Here is a 17,134-nt window from a genome sequence, read left to right as displayed (position 1 = left end):
GGCAGGTGGGATCTTAGCGCCCTGACTAGGGATTGAACCTGTGTACTCTGCATTGGAAGGCAAAGTCCCAATCGCTGGACTGCCAGGGAAGTTCCTTAAAAAAAAATATTTATTTATTTGGCTGCACCAGGTCTCAGTTGTGGCATGTGGAATCTTCAATCTTAGTTGCAGCATTCAGGATCTTTGCTACTGCTAAGTCACTTTAGTCGTGTCCGACTCTGTGCGACCCCATAGACGGCAGCCCACCAGGCTCCCCCATCCCTGGGATTCTCCAGGCAAGAACACTGGAGTGGGTTGCCATTTCCTTCTCCAATGCATGAAAGTGAAAAGTGAAACTGAAGTTGCTTAGTCGTGTCCGACCCTTAGTGACCCCATGGACTGCAGCCTACCAGGCTCCTCCGTCCATGGGATTTTCCAGGCAAGAGTACTGGAGTGGGGTGCCATTGCCTTCTCCCAAGTTGTGATATATGAACTCTTCTTTGCGGTGTGTGGGATCTAGTTGCCTGACCAGGGATCAAACCCAGACTCCCTGCATTGGGAGCTCAGAGTCTTAGCCACTGGACCACTAGGGAAGTCCCAGCCCTAGCCATTTCTGTGGCTGCCTCCCGGTGCAGGAAACTCTTCAGGCAGCAGCCATGGTGAGGTATATTGGGGCAGAGAATGTGCACAGAAGTAGGTGTACTGGGTTGCTTTCAGGGGAACATGCCAGGATGCAGTAACCAAGGGTTACATCATGAATGAATAAACCAAGGTAGCTCAGTGGTAAAGAATCCACCTGCCAAGCAGGAGATGCTGGTTAGATCCCTGAGTCAGGAAGATCCCCTAGAGAAGGAAATGGCAACCTACTCCAGTATTCTTGTCTGGAAAATCCCATGAAGAGAGGAGCCTGGTGAGCTACAGCCCATGGGGTGGCAAAGAGTTGGATACAACTTATGGACTAAACTATAACAACAGGGGACTTCTCTGGTGGTCTGGTGGCTAAGACTCCCGTACTCCCAATACAGGGGGGCCAGGTTCCATCCCTGGTCAGGGAACTAGATCTCACGTGCAGCTGTCCAACTAAGACCTCGTGGAACCAAATAAATAAATTAATTATAAATAAGTAAATAAACCGAAGATAGACAGTACCCAGAGTGGATGGTGTGGACAGTCGGCTAAAGCATTTGGGCTTTACCCTGGAGTCAGTGGGGAACCCTTTGGGGGGTTAAAAATTGAAAAGCCACAAGATCTGACCTGGATGGGAGAAAATCACCCTGATAGTGATATGAAGGGTGAAGAGATCAGATTGATGAATCTTAAATTTGGGCACTGTCAATAAAGATCGGGGGTCAGGTTGAAAAAATATTGAGGATAATTCTATGCCATTAAGAAGTAGCTCTGATTTTAACAATACCCCTGGGAGGCAGGCGTTTCCTCTTTATACAGAGAAGAAAATGGACTCAGCGAGGCGCGGTGACTCGGCCGAAGTCACACAGCCAGTTGGCGGCATAGCCCGGGGGCTCAGTCTGGCTTTTGTGGCGCCGCAGGACCCAGCACACGATGTGGATCTGAGCTAGGCGTGTAGTGGCGGGAACTCGCCCCTTCTATTCAGTAAGTACGGGAAAGTCCAGCGGATCGCTACTAAAAAGAATTGGTGCCCACAGATAGGAAGAGGGAAGCGAGGCGCGGCGAAGGAATGTTGGGTCTGGGCGGCCGCCGTAGGAGCGGTGCTCTCATCTCCATGGCAACAGCGAGAAGCGGCGGGAGGCCTCTGGGCGGTGCAGCCGCCACGGCGGATTGGAGCGGGAAAGACGCGGAATCCGTGAACTGCCTGTGGCCCCGAGGGCGCAGGTGATGGGGTTAGGTCGGTGGAGGGAGCCCGGGGATTAGGGAAAAACGGAGGGTCGGGCTGGGGCCTTCGAAGAAAGTGCTGTCCCGTACCCCCGATCCTCACTGTTCGGACCAGAGACCATCGTTGGGCCTCAGTTTCCCCAAAGGGGAAATGGGAGGAGGAGAACGGGCACCCGAGCGCAAAATGGCCCTTCTCAGTCATTGAAGCCCAGGACTTTCTCTCTCCTGCAGCTCCTGGACTGACCGGCGGTGTCCTGCCCCATGGACGTGAGTCTTAGGCCCCGTACTCCTCTCTGGCGCGGCCCCCTCGGCACCCCTAACTTACCCTGACTTTGCCTTCCTTGGCGCCTGGACTGGAGCTCTTTACCCAACATAGACCCTTCCAGCTCAGGACAAGAGCTGTGAGACAGAAAGAGTGCAGAGGTGGCCTTGCCAGGGCAGGGCACGCCACACTCTGGCAAGGTGAGGAGTTAGGAAATCAAGGAGGAAAAGCATCCCAGGAAAAAGGAACAGCGTGGGCAGAGACGTGGATGTGAAAGAGAGGCCAGGGAATTGCCAGGACTTCAGTATGGCTGGAGTATAATGGGGGACAGAGGGAGAGGCAGGCAGGGCTAGACTAGAGCCTTTGTCCCTGAGATAAGAAGTTTGGACCGAGTCAGTGGGAGCCACTGATGGACTGTCAGGGAGGGAGGGATACTCAAGGACAGCTGGTATGGAAAGGAGCATAACTGCAGAGTGCAAGACAGAGGCCGGTACTGTGGGCTGAGGGGTGGTAGAGTAGTCCAACGGAAACAGAGACAAGAGGTCTGTTTGGAGAGGCATTCTGAAAGGAAGAGCGGTAAGTCTTGGAAAAGTCTAGAATGACCAACAGGTCTCTGATGGCGCTGAAATGGGGATGACAAGAGAAAAGGCAGGTTTGGAGACAAGACGAAAATGAAGATGTTAGTTGCTATCGTGTCCGACTCTTTGAGACCCCATGAACTGTAGCCCACCAGGCCCCTCTGTCCATAGCATTTCCCGGCAAGAATACTGGAGCATGTTGCTATGTCCTTCTCCAGGGGCTCTTCCTGGCCCAGACAGTGTGGCCCTATTACTCTCTCCGCACCACATGGTGGCTGTTCCTCCCTGTTTCCCAGCTACCTCCTGTGTCCCTCCTGGTGTTTCCGTGTCCCCGCAGCCCCTCCACGTCTCGTCACCCTTTCTTCCTGTGCTGTCCAGGCCTCCTCTAGCCCGTGGAATCCAACCCCGGCTCCTGTCAGTGGCCCCTCCCTGCTGCTCCCCATCCCGGCCATCGTCGTGCTCTCCGTGGGCATCTATCTGTTGCTGTTGGGTCTCGTGCTGCTGACCAGGCACTGCCTGCTGGTGAGGGGCCTGGTGGGGGCTGGAGGGTGGGCCCTGACAGGGGAAGAGGTCAGCCTGTCCCCCCATTTGCAGGCTCTTACCCTGAGACACCTTTGCCATTTAGTCTCCATATCGGCCCCTCACCTGGGCCAGGAGACCCTCTTCTCCTCTCCCCAGCTGAATCTTCTCCGGCCCCTCTCTCCAAAACCGAGACTCAGCTGTCCCTCCCAACCCGCCACCTGGCCGGGATCCTGAGCGCTGCCCTCTCCTAGGCCCAGGGCTGCTGCACAGACTGCAGCTCCCCCTGCAGGAAGCAAGGCGCCTCCAGGCCCCAAGACTGTTGCCAGACCTGCGCCGAAGCCTGTGACTTCCCCCTGCCCAGCCCAGCCCGCTACTTGGATGCCTGCTGCCCCCAGCCCGCCGAAGCTGTGAGTTCTCGTCCTGGCCCCTGGCCCCTGAGTCCTGATCCTGGTACTCTCAGTGCTTTCGTGTGTTTTTTTTTTTTTTCGGTTCAACAAAATTTATTACGGAGCACCTATTCTAGGCCAGGCCTAGTTCCAGGTACTGGGTCAGGTTGGAGACAGGCGAAAACAACAACATATCAGATATTTTCTGGTAATGAAAGCTACTTGGAGAAAGAAGAACAGGGCAGTAGCTGGAGAAGGGTGACCTATGTAACATGCAGGGCATACTGCAACCTCTGAAAATGGTAGTTAAAGCAGACAGAGCTCCTTCTGTTCTTGGAGTGAGTACAATGTTCTAGATACTGTGCAACTTCATTAACAACCTCCAGAGCTGGGTATTTTTAAAACTCTTATGTACATATGTTTTTTGATTACAAAGTATACATGTAGAAATACATAGAAAGTACAAGTTACTTTATAAGCCAGCCCGCTAACCAAGGTTACTATGTTTGGTGTATGTCCCTTATATACTAATACAGTGTTATCACTGTTGTATTTCACTGTGGAAATGTATGCCACAGGGACTTCCTTGGTGGCTAAGACTGCACTCCCAATGCAGGGGGCCTGGGTTCAATCCCTGGTCAGAGAACTAGATCTCACATGCCACAGCTAAGACCTGGTGCAACCAAATAAATCTTTTTTACAAAATGTATGCCACACCTACTATTTCCTCCCAACTGCCACTTTCCCTTTTTAACCTGACATCACACCTTGGCTACCCGTCCATGCTTTTATCCTCCTTTTGCAGGGGGCATAACTTGGCTCAGGGACATTTAGTTGCTTCTCCAGTGTTCCACAGGACAGTCTCGCAGAGCAACTTGCTCCATCATGTGTTGAAACAGAACCTTCAGGGAGAAGCCTGGCTCACAGAGGACAGGCTGTTTTTGCATTTGTGGCTTTAAAGATGTTAAATGTCATTGACCACCTTCCTAGGTCATGCTTATTTTGGGCTCAGAGACTTAGCAAAGCTCCTGCCCTTGAAATGGGGACCTTCCCTAGGGAGGTAAGAGTGAGGGGAAAAGACCAAGCAGAACTTGGGTAGACTGCAGTTGCAAATCCCTGCAAGAAGTTTTGAGTTTCAAAATCAATTGCAGGGCAAGGAGTTCTCCTCTTTCAGATATAATCTGCTTTTGATTTCTCAGGAGTAGCGCAGAGACGAGGCCCAGGGCTTGGGCTCCAGGGATCAAGGGGAAAAAGGAGAAGACCCTGGGTCCTCCAACCTCCTATTTTACAGGAAATGCTTACTTACAAAATGATTTCTTGTTCCCTGCCCTGGGGACCCCACTCCCTTCGCCTTCTGTCTGTCGGAAGGGAGTGGTCAAGGGCTTCTCCTCCTCCCTGAGAATGAGGTGTGCTGTCTGGAGGGACTGACTCCTCTCACTGCCCCCTCCAGGGCTGCGGGGCATCCAAGCCAGGAGAACTGCAGGGCCTGATCCTACCCAGCTTCTGCCAGAGCCAGGACAGGTTCTAGAATGATGAATGGTGAGGTGGGGTCATTCCATCCTTGGGCTGTCTTTCCACAAAGCACAGTAAGGCCTCTGTATTCTTCAGTTTCCTTATGGTAACAAAAGCAACTGCAAATATTCCAAAGCCCTTGCCTCTTTCACAGCTGTAGAAGTTGGGGCACACAGAGGCCTCAAGCCAGGCTGAGACAAAAACCCAGGTTTCTCTTTCTCTCTATGGGAGAAACTCACCTGTGCTACATCTTTCACAAGTGTGTCACGAGGGCCTAATTCATTCATTCATTTATTTATCCACTTACCAAAGAGTTGAGACTTCCCTAGTGGCTCAGACAATAAAGAATCCACCTGCAATGAAGGAGACCCAGGTTCAATCCCTGGGTTGGGAAGATCCCCTGGAGAAAGGGAATGGCTACCCACTTCAGTATTCTTGCCTGGAGAATTCCATAGGCAGAGGAACCTGGCAGGCTACAGTCCACCGGGTCACAAAGAGTCGGACATAACCGAGAGACTAACACTTCACACTACCAAAGACTTCTGAAGTTACTGTTGAGGAACTGTGCTGGGCCCTGGGGGTGCAGTGGAAACAAGATAGATGTGGCCCTAACCTTCATGAGGCTTACATTCCTGAAAAGGACAGAGAGAAATAAGTAGACAGTGACATTCGAGTGTGAGAAATGATGCAATCCAGGACAGTTCTGGTTCTTAAGTGCCGGGTGTGATCAGAAGCAGGGATGAGGCTTAAACAGAAAGCCAGGCATCTGGGCCCCATGCCCAGTAGATTTGGAATGAGATTGGAATTTGCGAATCTTTAGCAAGTTCTTACATGGCAGACACATACACCAGGGTTAGAGTGCAGGGTTAGAGTGCAACATATGTACTCATCATACTGCTCAAGGGTGAGAGCTGTGACCAGAAGAGCTCCCCTTGGTGAGAACTCACTGTGTACCAGGCACCATGCTTCATGCCTTCCACTGATTCCCCAAGTGACCCTGTGAAGGAGGTGTTCTACTTCCTAAATCCATTTCAGAGATGAGAAAAGTGTGTGTGTGTGTTAATTGCTCAGTTGTGTCCGACTCTTTGCGACCCCATGGACTGTAGCCTGCCAGGTTCTTCTGTCTGTGGAATTCTCCAGATAAGAATACTGGAGTGGGCTGCCATTCCCTTCTCCAAGAGATGAGAAAACTGAGGGTCAAATCACGAATCGGCCAAATCTGGGCCTGAATTAGATTCAAACCCCGAGCTCCAAACAGTAACGACGGCTGGCCTTTACAACCCCAGAGTGAAAGAAATCAGAGTGAAAAACTAGAGAAATACGAGGATTAATGGTCATGCAGAGCCCTTGTTTAAAAAGGGCTTAAAAAGCAGGTTCCTTGCAGAAGCCACAGGGCTGATAGCGAGAGTCGAAATATCCATTAGCTAGTTCTTAATGACTAGAGCCAAACCCTGCCAGGGGGCCAGAGCCAAGAAATGCTTTTAATACCCTCTTCTCTGAGGTGAGGGCAGTGTGGCCTCTCTCAGCCCCCAGTTCTGCACACAGATTGATGGTGCAGTCCTCCAAAATTCCACAGAGCTGACTTCAGCCCAGAGCAGGACTCCCCAGAGACGCCCCCAAACCACACCCCATCACACACAAGGAAGCCGCCTCGCTCTCTCCCCTCCGCCATGATATACTTCTGCTTCCTCCTAGAGAATTCTTTTGGCAGGGGCCAATGCACCCTCCCCTCACCGGAGCCCCTAGTGATATCTGATCTCACCAGTCATCTGACACCGCACCCCAAAACCTCAGCTCTTCTAAAGGTCATTCCCCTATTCCTGGCTTGGCCTGGAGTCTGATTGAGCTGTGCAACTGTGACTGTCACTAGCCCTGCCTCAGGCCTCAAGGAGCCAATCTTCTGTCACCCATCCTGGGTGTGACCCACTCCAGCCACTTGGCCTGACTCCAGTCCATGCCTGGAGCAGTGGCAGATCATCCGTGTCCCACGGCAGGAGGAGTGGATTGGAGCGGACCGGTTCTCCCTTCCTGTCTCTAAGGACATGCTGTTCCTATTCCATGAGAGGCAGACTTTCTGCCTCCCCTCTTCTTCTTTGCCTATAGGGAAAAATGATGTGATTTGATTGATTCATTCATTCAATGTTCATTTGTATTTCAGGCACCTGCTGAGCCTGAGTCCCCTGGTAGCTCAGTGGAGATAGGAGGTGAATTGTCCCTGCCTTAGGCAAGCTTGAAAGAAGTTGGTATTCATGGCCCTGGGAAGCAGTGGGATCAAAGCGGGATCTCAGGGCTGGAAGCAGGCAGGCCCAGACCTATCCCAGCCCCCTTCCCTAGTTGTATTCCTTTGCATGATCACTCCCTCTCTGAACCTTTATTTCCTCTTTTGTAAGGAGGCCCCCTACTCAAGATTCTGATAAAGAAATGTGACTCCCTTTAAACAGTAAAAAAAATTAAATATGAAAATTACCATTTTTCAGGAAAACTAAAAAGACTTTTAAAATCATTCATGGACACAGTCTGTGCCTGGCACAGAGTAGGTGCTCAGAAATGGAGGGTGAATGACAGCCAGCTTGGTCTCAGGCCAAGAAAGAAATCCACAAAACCAGCAGGTGGTTTTCATCATAGAGTGTGTGTGCTTTCCCTGTCTTAATGACTTGCAATTGTATGAGGTCGTAAGGGTATAGTAGAACCATTTCTGAGCTGAACATTGGTAAGGGTGGGGCCAGGGCTAACTGATCTCTGGTCCTCAGTCTCCTCATCTATAAGATGGGAAGAAAGAAAGGATGTGCATGCATGCTAAGTTGCTTTAGTCGGGTCTGACTCTTTGCTTCCCCATGGACTATATAGCCTGCCAGGCTCCTCTGTTCATGGGATTCTCCAGGCAAAAATACTGGAGTGGGTTGCCATGCCCCCCTCCAGGGGCTCTTCTCAACCCAGGGATTGAACTCGAGTGTCCAGAGTCTCCTGCGTCTCCTGCACTGGGAGGCGGATTCTTTACCACTAGTGCCAACTGGGAAGCCTAGAAGAAATGACCTCTCCCACAAATGGCTTCTTCCAGCTCCTTCCAGTTGTTAGGAACATTGCCTCCTGGCTGATTTCTCAACATCACAAGGAGCTGATTTGTTCCCATGAGTGGTGGATGGTACCCTCTGGTCCACTGGGCAAGTGGGACTTTCCAGGCCTCTCTGTTCCCTTCTCCCTTGAAAAGGAAACAGCTCCAGCCTTTGGTCCCCCTCCCTCGCCCACCTCCCTCACCCCACCCTCCTCTCCCGCAGGACTGGGCCCCTCGCTGCCCTCGCTGCTGCCCGCTCTGCGACTGTGCCTGCGCATGCCAACTTCCTGATTGCCAGAGCCTCAACTGCCTCTGCTTTGAGATCAAGCTCCGATGACGATCCAGGGTCCCTGCTCTTTGGAGAGTGGCCAGCCCCCAGGGGCCACAGGCCCTGTTCCCTGAGGGGACTCAGGACACCTTTCTCCAGGCCATTGGAACCACAAATGGCCTGCCCAGCTCACCGACCTGGGAACCAGCAGTGGAGAGCCTGGCTCCCTGCAGAGCGGGACTCACAGAGCCCTTGGCCAGCAGGACGGCAGCCCCTTTGCAGGGCCAGAAGAGAGAGGGGCTGGTGCTCCAGCAGGTCCCCCTGCCCTTGACTCCCCCTCCCCAAGTAACTGATCATATTTGAAGGTGAGGTTGGGGGACACTGCTTACCATCCAGAGCATGGGACAAACTTGAGCCTTGACTATCAGGATGTAGGGTTACCCCAGGCACACCCTGTCCATGGACTCTTGGTTATTTTGAGGTATGAGTGTAGTGTCTGCCTGTGTGCTCTGCCTCTGAAGAATCAGGACAGCCCGTGTGAGGCCCAGAGTCAGGGGAGGGGGTATCTGAGGAGGAGGCAAGAAAGGCCACAGGTCTGAGTCCCCTTACCCCTCCTTCCTTCCTCACAGATCGCTGTCCAGAGATTTATTTCTCTCGACAGCCTGTTGAGGGCCTCAGTCTGGATTTCCAAGGAAGAAATCTCTGAAGTACCGGTGAGTGGGCAGGGGGCCCTTCCCCCCACCCCCAAAATAGGCAGGTCCACAAGCTTCTTCCCCATCCTTCACTTTAGGCCCCACGCTGGCGTGAATGTCAGGGGCTTCAGGTTTCCCTAAATATAGGTCCCTGCCAGGGGATCTATGGCGAGCAAAGGGCAGGGGTCACCGGAGAAGGTCGGTTGGGGGGAGGGGGTAGCTGCCTTATAACCCAGCCCGGGCGGGGCCTGGCTCACTCGCTGCTGACCGGGCTCGCCCGCTCCTTTGGCTTCCTCCTCACAGGTGGGCGCCAGTCGGACGGAGCGGGGTTGGAGTTGGGCTGAAGGCTCCGGGATTTAAGAGGGGAGACCCGGCCGGTAGGATGGGGAGGCTCGGAAAGGATCTGGGAGGCCGACAGCCGGGGACGGATTTGATTTTGGAGAGGGAAGTCGGCGCCAGGGAGTTTTGCAAGGACTCTGGTCCCACATCCCCAGACTTGCTCGGGCCGACTGGCGGCCCGAGCGGCTTCCCGCCGGGTCCGGCTTCCGCGGGAGGGCGGCGGGCGCGTGCGCACTCGCGGGCCACGTTGGCTCTCCCGATCCCGGGAGCCGGACCTGCCGGGATGGAGCGCGGACGCGGCGGGGATACCCGCCGGGCGGGAAACCCGGAACCGCCGCCGGCTCGCGCTCCGGGAGCCTGCCCGCGCCGCCCTCTCCTGAGCCGGGGCGGGCAGTCGCCGGGGCCCTGGATTCGGTTACAATGTGACACTCGCTGCCTCAGTGCCGCCGGAAGCTGGGGCTGCCCCGGGCCGCCCGATAGGCCTGCGGGAGGGAAGCTGAGCCTTGCTTTCTTCGGGCTCTGCCACCCGCTTTTCCTCCGACCCCACCCCATTCTCATCTCCTCCGGGGCCCAAAAATCGGCTGAGTCACGGCGCCCCGAAGCACGCCAGGAGGAGGGGAGGGGGGTCGGGAGAGGAGAGGAGGGAGGGGAGGGCCCTGGCGACCCGCGGGATGTGGCCCGAGTCACGTCCGAGGGGGAACGAGGGGGAAGGGCTCGGGTTCTCGCCGGACAGTCCCAGCCCAAGCGCCGCCTCCCGGCTTCGCCTTTCGGGGGCGGCCTTTCGCACATTTCCTCGCCTGCCATTGGACGCCGGGGCGCCTCCGGCCCCCTGCAAAGGGAAAAACTCGGCGCGGGGCGGAGCGGTGCCTTTATAAAGCCGGGAACCACCTCCTGCCCGCCCGCCCCTGCGCCCCGCCTCAGGAGTAGAATAGGCTGCGTTCCTCTTGGAACGCGCCGCCGAACCAGAGTCCTGGTGACGAGTGCCGCGTTCGCCCCCTCAGTCCACACCGCCAGCCCTCCACCGCTGCGCCCCGCCAGCCCGCCCCTCTCCTGTGCCAGGTGAGCGCCCCTCGCCACGTGCGAAGGTCAGGGAGGGGGTCGTGGAGAAGGATCCCGGGGGCAGACGCGGGTCGGGCGTCCTCACGGAGCCCCCCAACCCGGCCCCAGCATCTTCCTCCTCCGCCACCACCCACACGTTTGCTCCCAGCCAGGCCTCCCCGACTCTTCCAGCCTGAGCTCCCTGGGTTTGCTGCGCAACGCAGCGACCGCTCCGCGCGCTGAGTCACAGCGGGGAGGAAGGAAGCCAGGCGAGATGGAGGGCCGTTCCTCGCTCCCCTTTTTTTGTTAGGACTCCGGGTGCAAAGATGATGGCCCCTTTGCCTCTGCAGGAAACCTAGGAGGCATCGAGGGGTGGGAGCCAGCTCATTTACTGCCTCAGGGTTCCCAAAAGCGGGTGGTTGGTCCCTGTCCTGGGACATGGGTGCCCCTGGCCAGGAGGGGAAATCCCTTGGCAGCGCATGATGCCCCATTAACACTTTCCCTATCTTTCCTTATCGGGTGACCTTGATTCTGAGCCTGGAACAGCTGCAGCCGCGGAGCAGACAGGAGCATTTTCAGGGGAAGGGGTGGGGCGCTTGCCTCTCCTCCACGTTCTCTTACCCTGCATGAGCAGTGAGGGCAACCCTCACTCCTTTCCTCCCCCCACCCCCACCCCGGGCTAGGCTTCCTCCGCCGCCCTTTTCTGGGCTTCGGAGGACCACCCCACACCACCACTTTTTTCCTAACATCCTCCCCCACCTTGGGGGGAGCAGCCTGACCTTGGGGTGTCCTTGAGGCAATGGAGCCTGGGCCAGCCCTGGGATCTCAGGTGGATTGGAAGGAACACTCTTATCGCAGCCAGAGATCTGAGTTCTAATCTCAGATCAGGCCCTTGGGTTGCTGTGTGGCTTGAAACACAGCCTTTTCCCCTTCTCTGGCTTCTTACAGATGAGGAGGTTGGGCCTTCTGCCTTCGGCACAACTTCTAATTCCAAAATACTCCGGTTTGGTTTTGCTTCCAGGCAAGGTGACCCCCATGGCACAGCGCAAGCCAGAAGGGTCCGACTTCCACATGACCTGCCTGTCCATGGCTCTGGCTTATTCCTTTAGGCCAGATGCCAATATACAACCCCACCCTCAGCTGGGTAACACCCAGAAACAAACAGAGTTAGGAAAGGTACAGGAGGCAGGCCTACTATAGGGAAGTTGGGGGTAAGGGAGAGCCTGGGGCAGGAAGTGACCCGAGACCTGCCGGGAGTTGGGCAGGGGAGGTAGGGAGCCTTTTCCTTAACCTCCAGGCAAGGGGCCCTGCTGGTTGGGAGACCAGGGGAAGACTCCACTAACTAGCCTTCCCCCATGTGTTTCCTCCGCCCAGGCACTGACAGGCACCATGCCCCACCAATACCCAGCACTCACCCCGGAGCAGAAGAAGGAGCTCTGTGACATCGCTCACCGGATTGTGGCTCCGGGCAAGGGCATCCTGGCCGCAGATGAGTCCACCGGTGCGGGCAGGGCACAGGGGGAGGAGGGTGCGGGGTGGGGTTGAGGGGCTGACCCCTTTAATTCCCATGTGTTGCTTTCCTCCAGGGAGCATTGCCAAGCGACTGCAGTCCATTGGCACCGAAAACACTGAGGAGAACCGGCGCTTCTACCGCCAACTGCTGCTGACTGCCGACGACCGCGTGAATCCCTGCATTGGGGGCGTCATCCTCTTCCACGAGACGCTCTACCAGAAGGCCGATGATGGGCGTCCCTTCCCCCAAGTTATCAAAGCCAAGGGTGGCGTCGTGGGCATCAAGGTGAGGGGGCTAGGCCTTGGGGTGGGAGATGTGAGACGAATGTGTGTGTGCTAAGTCGCTTCAGTCATGTCCAACTCTTTGCAATCCTATGGACGATGGCCCACAGCTTCCTCTGTCCATGGGATTCTCCAGGCGAGAATACTGGAGTGGGTTATCATGTCCTCCTCCGGGTGATCTTTCCCACCCAGGGATTGAACCTGCTGCGTCTTTTGTGTCTCCTGCATTGGCAGGCAGGTTCTTTACCACTAGCACCACCTGGGAAGCCCAGTGAGATGGATGAGGGGCAAGGAAATCCAGGATAACAGGCAGGGGTCGGGGTGGGGATGAACTGGGTGGGGAGACTTGGGTGGAGTCTGCCCTGATCGCCTCCAAATTGTGTGTAAGAAGCCAGTAACTTATGGGACTTGCTTGGCATTTTAATCTTTGTGATTTTAAAAGCCACAGGTTATGTTTATACCATTGAAAAACCAGAAGCTCAAGGCCATGAAGTGTTTTGCTCACAGTTAGTAAATGGTAGAATTCAAGCTATCTGTGTGTATCTTGCCTCTTGGGACCAGATACCATGGCTAAGTGAAACACTGGCAAACCAGGAAGGATACTTAAGAGATGAAGTAAAGCTGGGACAGGGTGGGGCTACAGAGGAGAAAAAGGCTGTAGAGCAAGAGTTTTTGTTGTTTTTTAAATACTATTTATCTGCTGCACTCGGTCTTCATTGCGACACACGGAATCTTCCATCCTCGTTGCGGAACACGGGTTCTTTAGTTGCGGCGTGTGAGATCTAGTTCCCTGATCAAAGATTGAAAAAAGGGCACCAGAGACCACCTCCCATCCTATCTTGTTGCCCTCCACCCCCGCAGGTAGACAAAGGTGTGGTGCCCCTGGCAGGAACAAATGGCGAGACGACCACCCAAGGTGAGAACCGCTTAGCTCCTGGCCCTACCAACCAGCCCACCCTGGTCGGTACCCCTCTGGGTGCCCAGGCCATGTGGGAGCCACCTGCCCCCTCCGCTGGCCGGCTCTGACCCCTCCATCCCCTCTTCAGGGCTGGATGGGCTGTCGGAGCGCTGTGCCCAGTATAAGAAGGATGGAGCTGACTTTGCCAAGTGGCGTTGCGTGCTGAAGATCGGGGAACACACCCCTTCTTCCCTTGCCATCATGGAAAACGCCAACGTCCTGGCGCGTTACGCCAGCATCTGCCAGCAGGTGGGCCTGTAGGTCCCCAGCGGGCCACGTCCCACCTAATTCCATTCTAGTGTGGCAGCTGGCCTGCCACCCACCTGCCAGCTTACCCCAAGGCTCCGAATCCTCACCAAGCTCCAGGCTTGCGTCCACGAAGGGCTCTGCAAGCAGAAGGGCAGAAGAGGGTTTACGTGGGTGGATCTGTGGAGACAGCTAATCTCCTCCAATCTGTTTTGAAGTGGGGAGGGCTGTGTAGCCAGGAGTCCTGGGGATAAGATCTTGGTGAATAGCTGTGGAGGGCTGGAGGTGGGGCTCTGGGTTAGGAGGCCTCACTGTTACCCTTCCCTCACCCTACAGAATGGCATTGTGCCCATCGTGGAGCCCGAGATCCTCCCTGATGGGGACCATGACTTGAAACGCTGTCAGTATGTAACCGAGAAGGTAGGTGGCCTGCCTGCCTGGGCAGTGAGGTGGGCTAGGGAGCTGGGCCGGGGCCCCTGGGTTGACCCTCGTCCCCCCAACTCCACCTTACCCCACTTTGGTCCCACCCTGCTGTAGGTGCTGGCTGCTGTCTACAAGGCTCTGAGTGACCACCACATCTACCTGGAAGGCACCTTGCTGAAGCCCAATATGGTAACCCCAGGCCACGCCTGCACCCAGAAATACTCTCATGAGGAGATTGCCATGGCAACTGTAACGGCGCTGCGCCGCACAGTGCCCCCCGCTGTCCCTGGTGAGACCCATTCCTCATCTTGACCTCTGGGAGGTAGATGGACTTACCCGTGATCCTTGTGCCCATGTGGTCTTGATTTTCAGGTCAGCTTCTAGGGCCTCCTTCCAGTCCCCTGGGTTGCTTGACTACAACCCTTCTCCCCATGTCACACCCTCATTCTATAGGGATCACCTTCCTGTCTGGAGGCCAGAGTGAGGAGGAGGCATCCATCAACCTCAACGCCATCAACAAGTGCCCCCTGCTGAAGCCGTGGGCCCTGACCTTCTCTTATGGCCGAGCCCTGCAGGCCTCTGCCCTGAAGGCCTGGGGTGGAAAGAAGGAGAACCTGAAGGCTGCCCAGGAAGAATACGTCAAGCGAGCCCTGGTAAGGATGGGGCAGGAGGCGGGCAGGGTGCTGGGGTGGACGGGATTCTGAGAAGGGACCTTCTCACTCTGGCTCCTCTCCCCTCTTAGGCCAACAGCCTTGCCTGCCAAGGAAAGTACACCCCAAGTGGTAAGGCAGGGGCTGCAGCCAGCGAGTCCCTCTTCATCTCTAACCACGCCTACTAAGCCAACGTGTTCTAAGGCTGCCCCCTCAACACTCCAGGCCCCGTCCCCTCCCACACTCACTCTTGAAGAGAGGGGGTTCATCTGGGGCTCCAGGCTGCTCTTTCCCGTCACTCTTGCCTCCTCGTGACATTGGTGCCTGGTGTTGTCTGTGTATGCTAACTCCACCGTTTCCAGCCTACTGCCAATAAACAGCTATTTAAGGGGGAATCTGGTGTGCATGTCTGTGGTCTCTAGGGCAGGGGAGGCCTGCGGGAGGTGGCAGAGCTCAGAGAAGAAAGAGCCCTTGCTTTATGTTTTTTCTGGAGCAGAAAAGTGGGTGAAGGAGATGGTCTCCTTTAGTACTCTGTATGATGTTTACCCGGGGCTTCATGAGAAAAGCTTGCGGATTTTCTTCCAACTAGCTAGTGCTCTGCTCCTTCTACCAGCCTCTACCAGCAGCATCTGATAAGGCCTTTACAGTTAGGAAGTGTGTGTGTAACTGCCATTCTTAGGAGGCTGCAGCCTCAGCCTCAGTTTTAGGCCCAGAACTCACAGGTATAGAAGGCCCCTGTGACATACACAAAAAAATAGCCACTGACAAAAAGTAAGCTGTCCTGAATCTGTAAACTGGGCAACATGATAAGTATTCTGTAGGAATGAATAGGCTATTCCCAATTCTCCCTTAAGACATCTTGCTGGGAAATTGATTGATTGAAACAAGATTATGAATGCATATCTTTAATACTGTTGAGCTCATCAGTCTTCCCATCTTTAAAAGGAGAAGGGCTGACTTCTGAGCTGTGGAACCCCTTGAAGAACCTGGGATCCTAACACCCACATCAACAACACAGACACACAAATGTGTACCAACAGAACTGTGGCGCTCAGGTTCCAGGTTAAGAATTGAACCTCTGTGGCTTCTGCATTCAATGCAGCCAGAATGAGGGTCCTGCACTTACCCTATGTCATACCTGGAACCCTTCCCCATTGACCTAGGCTGTGGAGTACACTTACGACACCAGATCTTTTCAGGTATTAAAGATTCTAGTCATAGCCAGGGACTGCATTAGTCCTGCCACTGCCCATATTTCCTGATGTGAACTCTTTGCTGTCTGAGCTCCACTCTAGAGGAAGAAAAAAATTTTTCATCTTTTTGATCTCTGCACCTACTGAAGCCCTATAGAATCATCTACATAGAAACCTAGCACCTCCTGGGAGTTAAGAACTTTGTCCTTTGCTTTTTTCTGCACGTTTGCATCTGTTGCCTACATCCAAAACCGAACTGTATCTAGTGTCCCTTCAAATCTGCCAGCTGTACCTAGCCTCACTCAGCTCTCTGTGAAACAGTCTGAAGTAAAGCAAATAAAAATTGAGGGGCCATAGAAGATAGCAAAATGGACATTCCAAAAGGCCTCTAGCACCAAGAAGTTTGTTTAAAGACCAGTCACTTCCTCTGCCTGCAGCAAGAAACTAGGGAAGCAGAGGACTTAAAATGCCAGTTTAGGGTGTTTTTATTATAACGACAACGTGAACACCAGAAAGAGTTAAGTGGCAGAAGGTGAAGAAATTAGAACTCAGGACACAGCTTCCTGGGTTCAAATCAACTTTGATTCAAATCCAGAGTTCTTAGCTATGCAACTGTGAACAAGTTACTTAACCTCTTTTAGCCAGTTTCCCTCTCAGAACAACCAACAAAACTGCAGACAATAAGCAGCTGAGTTCAAGGGACCATTCTGGAATCAGGGAGGTCATGCTGACTGAGGTATACACTTGGTGTGGGGAAGGTGGAGTCCTTTTGGCTTCTAATTTCCGAGGTTCCCCAGGGCAGAGATTTCTCTGGGACCCTGGAAAGAGACTGGAATTCCTTCACCCACTGAACAAATACTTTTGTATGCCAACTGGGTCCAGCCTTGTTCAAAGTAAGCACTGGGCTGCAAGTGTAAACAGGACCAAGTTCCATCTCTCACGGATTGTAACGGGGTAAAGTGAAAGTGTTAGTAGCTCAGTCGTGTCCAACTCTGCGACCCCATGCACTGTAGCCCACTAGGCTCCTCCATAAGATTTCCCAGGCAAGAATACTGGAGTGGGTTGCCATTCCCTTCCCCAGGGGATCTTGCCAACCCAGGGATCGAACCAAGGTCTCCTGCATTGCAAGCAGATTATCACTTGGCCACTAGGGATCAGTACTGGGGGGAGGTCCATTAAAACAGGTAAACAAAAACGTGTAACCTAAAGCTACAAGGCGGTGCCCTCAAACCCCTCAAGAGTTTGAAGTCCCTATCAGCCTTCCCGGTGCCGATCAGCTTAGCCTACCATCACTTCCGCCCGCTCGTTGCCGACATCCGGTTCCTCGGGCTTATTGCCCTTCTTAGGCTTGAGGGGGTGGGGTAAGGGCGCGGCGAGGGAGGGGGAGTGCG

The 17,134-nt window shown here is 54.4% G+C and overlaps 2 protein-coding genes across 5 annotated transcripts; both read left to right on the top strand.

Moving 5' to 3' along the window:
- The first annotated feature begins 1,714 nt into the window (after positions 1–1,714).
- Positions 1,715–9,124, top strand: LOC129637297 (late cornified envelope-like proline-rich protein 1). 2 transcript variants are annotated; one of them, XM_055561302.1, is made up of 6 exons: positions 1,715–1,843; positions 2,062–2,097; positions 3,049–3,192; positions 3,444–3,599; positions 8,366–8,775; positions 9,040–9,124. In XM_055561302.1, the coding sequence occupies exons 2-5, from the start codon at positions 2,092–2,094 to the stop codon at positions 8,477–8,479; spliced, it is 420 nt and encodes a 139-aa protein (XP_055417277.1). In that variant the 5' UTR covers positions 1,715–1,843; positions 2,062–2,091; the 3' UTR covers positions 8,480–8,775; positions 9,040–9,124. The 2 variants fall into 2 exon arrangements, with proteins under 2 accessions (XP_055417277.1, XP_055417279.1); XM_055561304.1 differs by having other exon boundaries at positions 1,742–1,830.
- A 133-nt stretch (positions 9,125–9,257) lies between these two features.
- Positions 9,258–14,945, top strand: ALDOA (aldolase, fructose-bisphosphate A). 3 transcript variants are annotated; one of them, XM_055561298.1, is made up of 9 exons: positions 9,258–9,405; positions 11,854–11,980; positions 12,066–12,277; positions 13,135–13,189; positions 13,320–13,480; positions 13,814–13,897; positions 14,015–14,189; positions 14,354–14,553; positions 14,643–14,945. In XM_055561298.1, the coding sequence occupies exons 2-9, from the start codon at positions 11,869–11,871 to the stop codon at positions 14,736–14,738; spliced, it is 1,095 nt and encodes a 364-aa protein (XP_055417273.1). In that variant the 5' UTR covers positions 9,258–9,405; positions 11,854–11,868; the 3' UTR covers positions 14,739–14,945. The 3 variants fall into 3 exon arrangements, with proteins under 3 accessions (XP_055417273.1, XP_055417274.1, XP_055417272.1); XM_055561299.1 differs by lacking the exon at positions 9,258–9,405 and adding an exon at positions 10,367–10,500; XM_055561297.1 differs by lacking the exon at positions 9,258–9,405 and adding an exon at positions 11,500–11,655.
- Positions 14,946–17,134: the final 2,189 nt, after the last annotated feature.

This window comes from Bubalus kerabau, chromosome 23, assembly GCF_029407905.1.
Source record: "Bubalus kerabau isolate K-KA32 ecotype Philippines breed swamp buffalo chromosome 23, PCC_UOA_SB_1v2, whole genome shotgun sequence".
Classification (NCBI taxonomy): Eukaryota; Metazoa; Chordata; class Mammalia; order Artiodactyla; family Bovidae; genus Bubalus; species Bubalus kerabau.
Note: the sequence above shows the minus strand (reverse complement) of the source record. Positions and strands in the feature narration are given on the sequence as shown.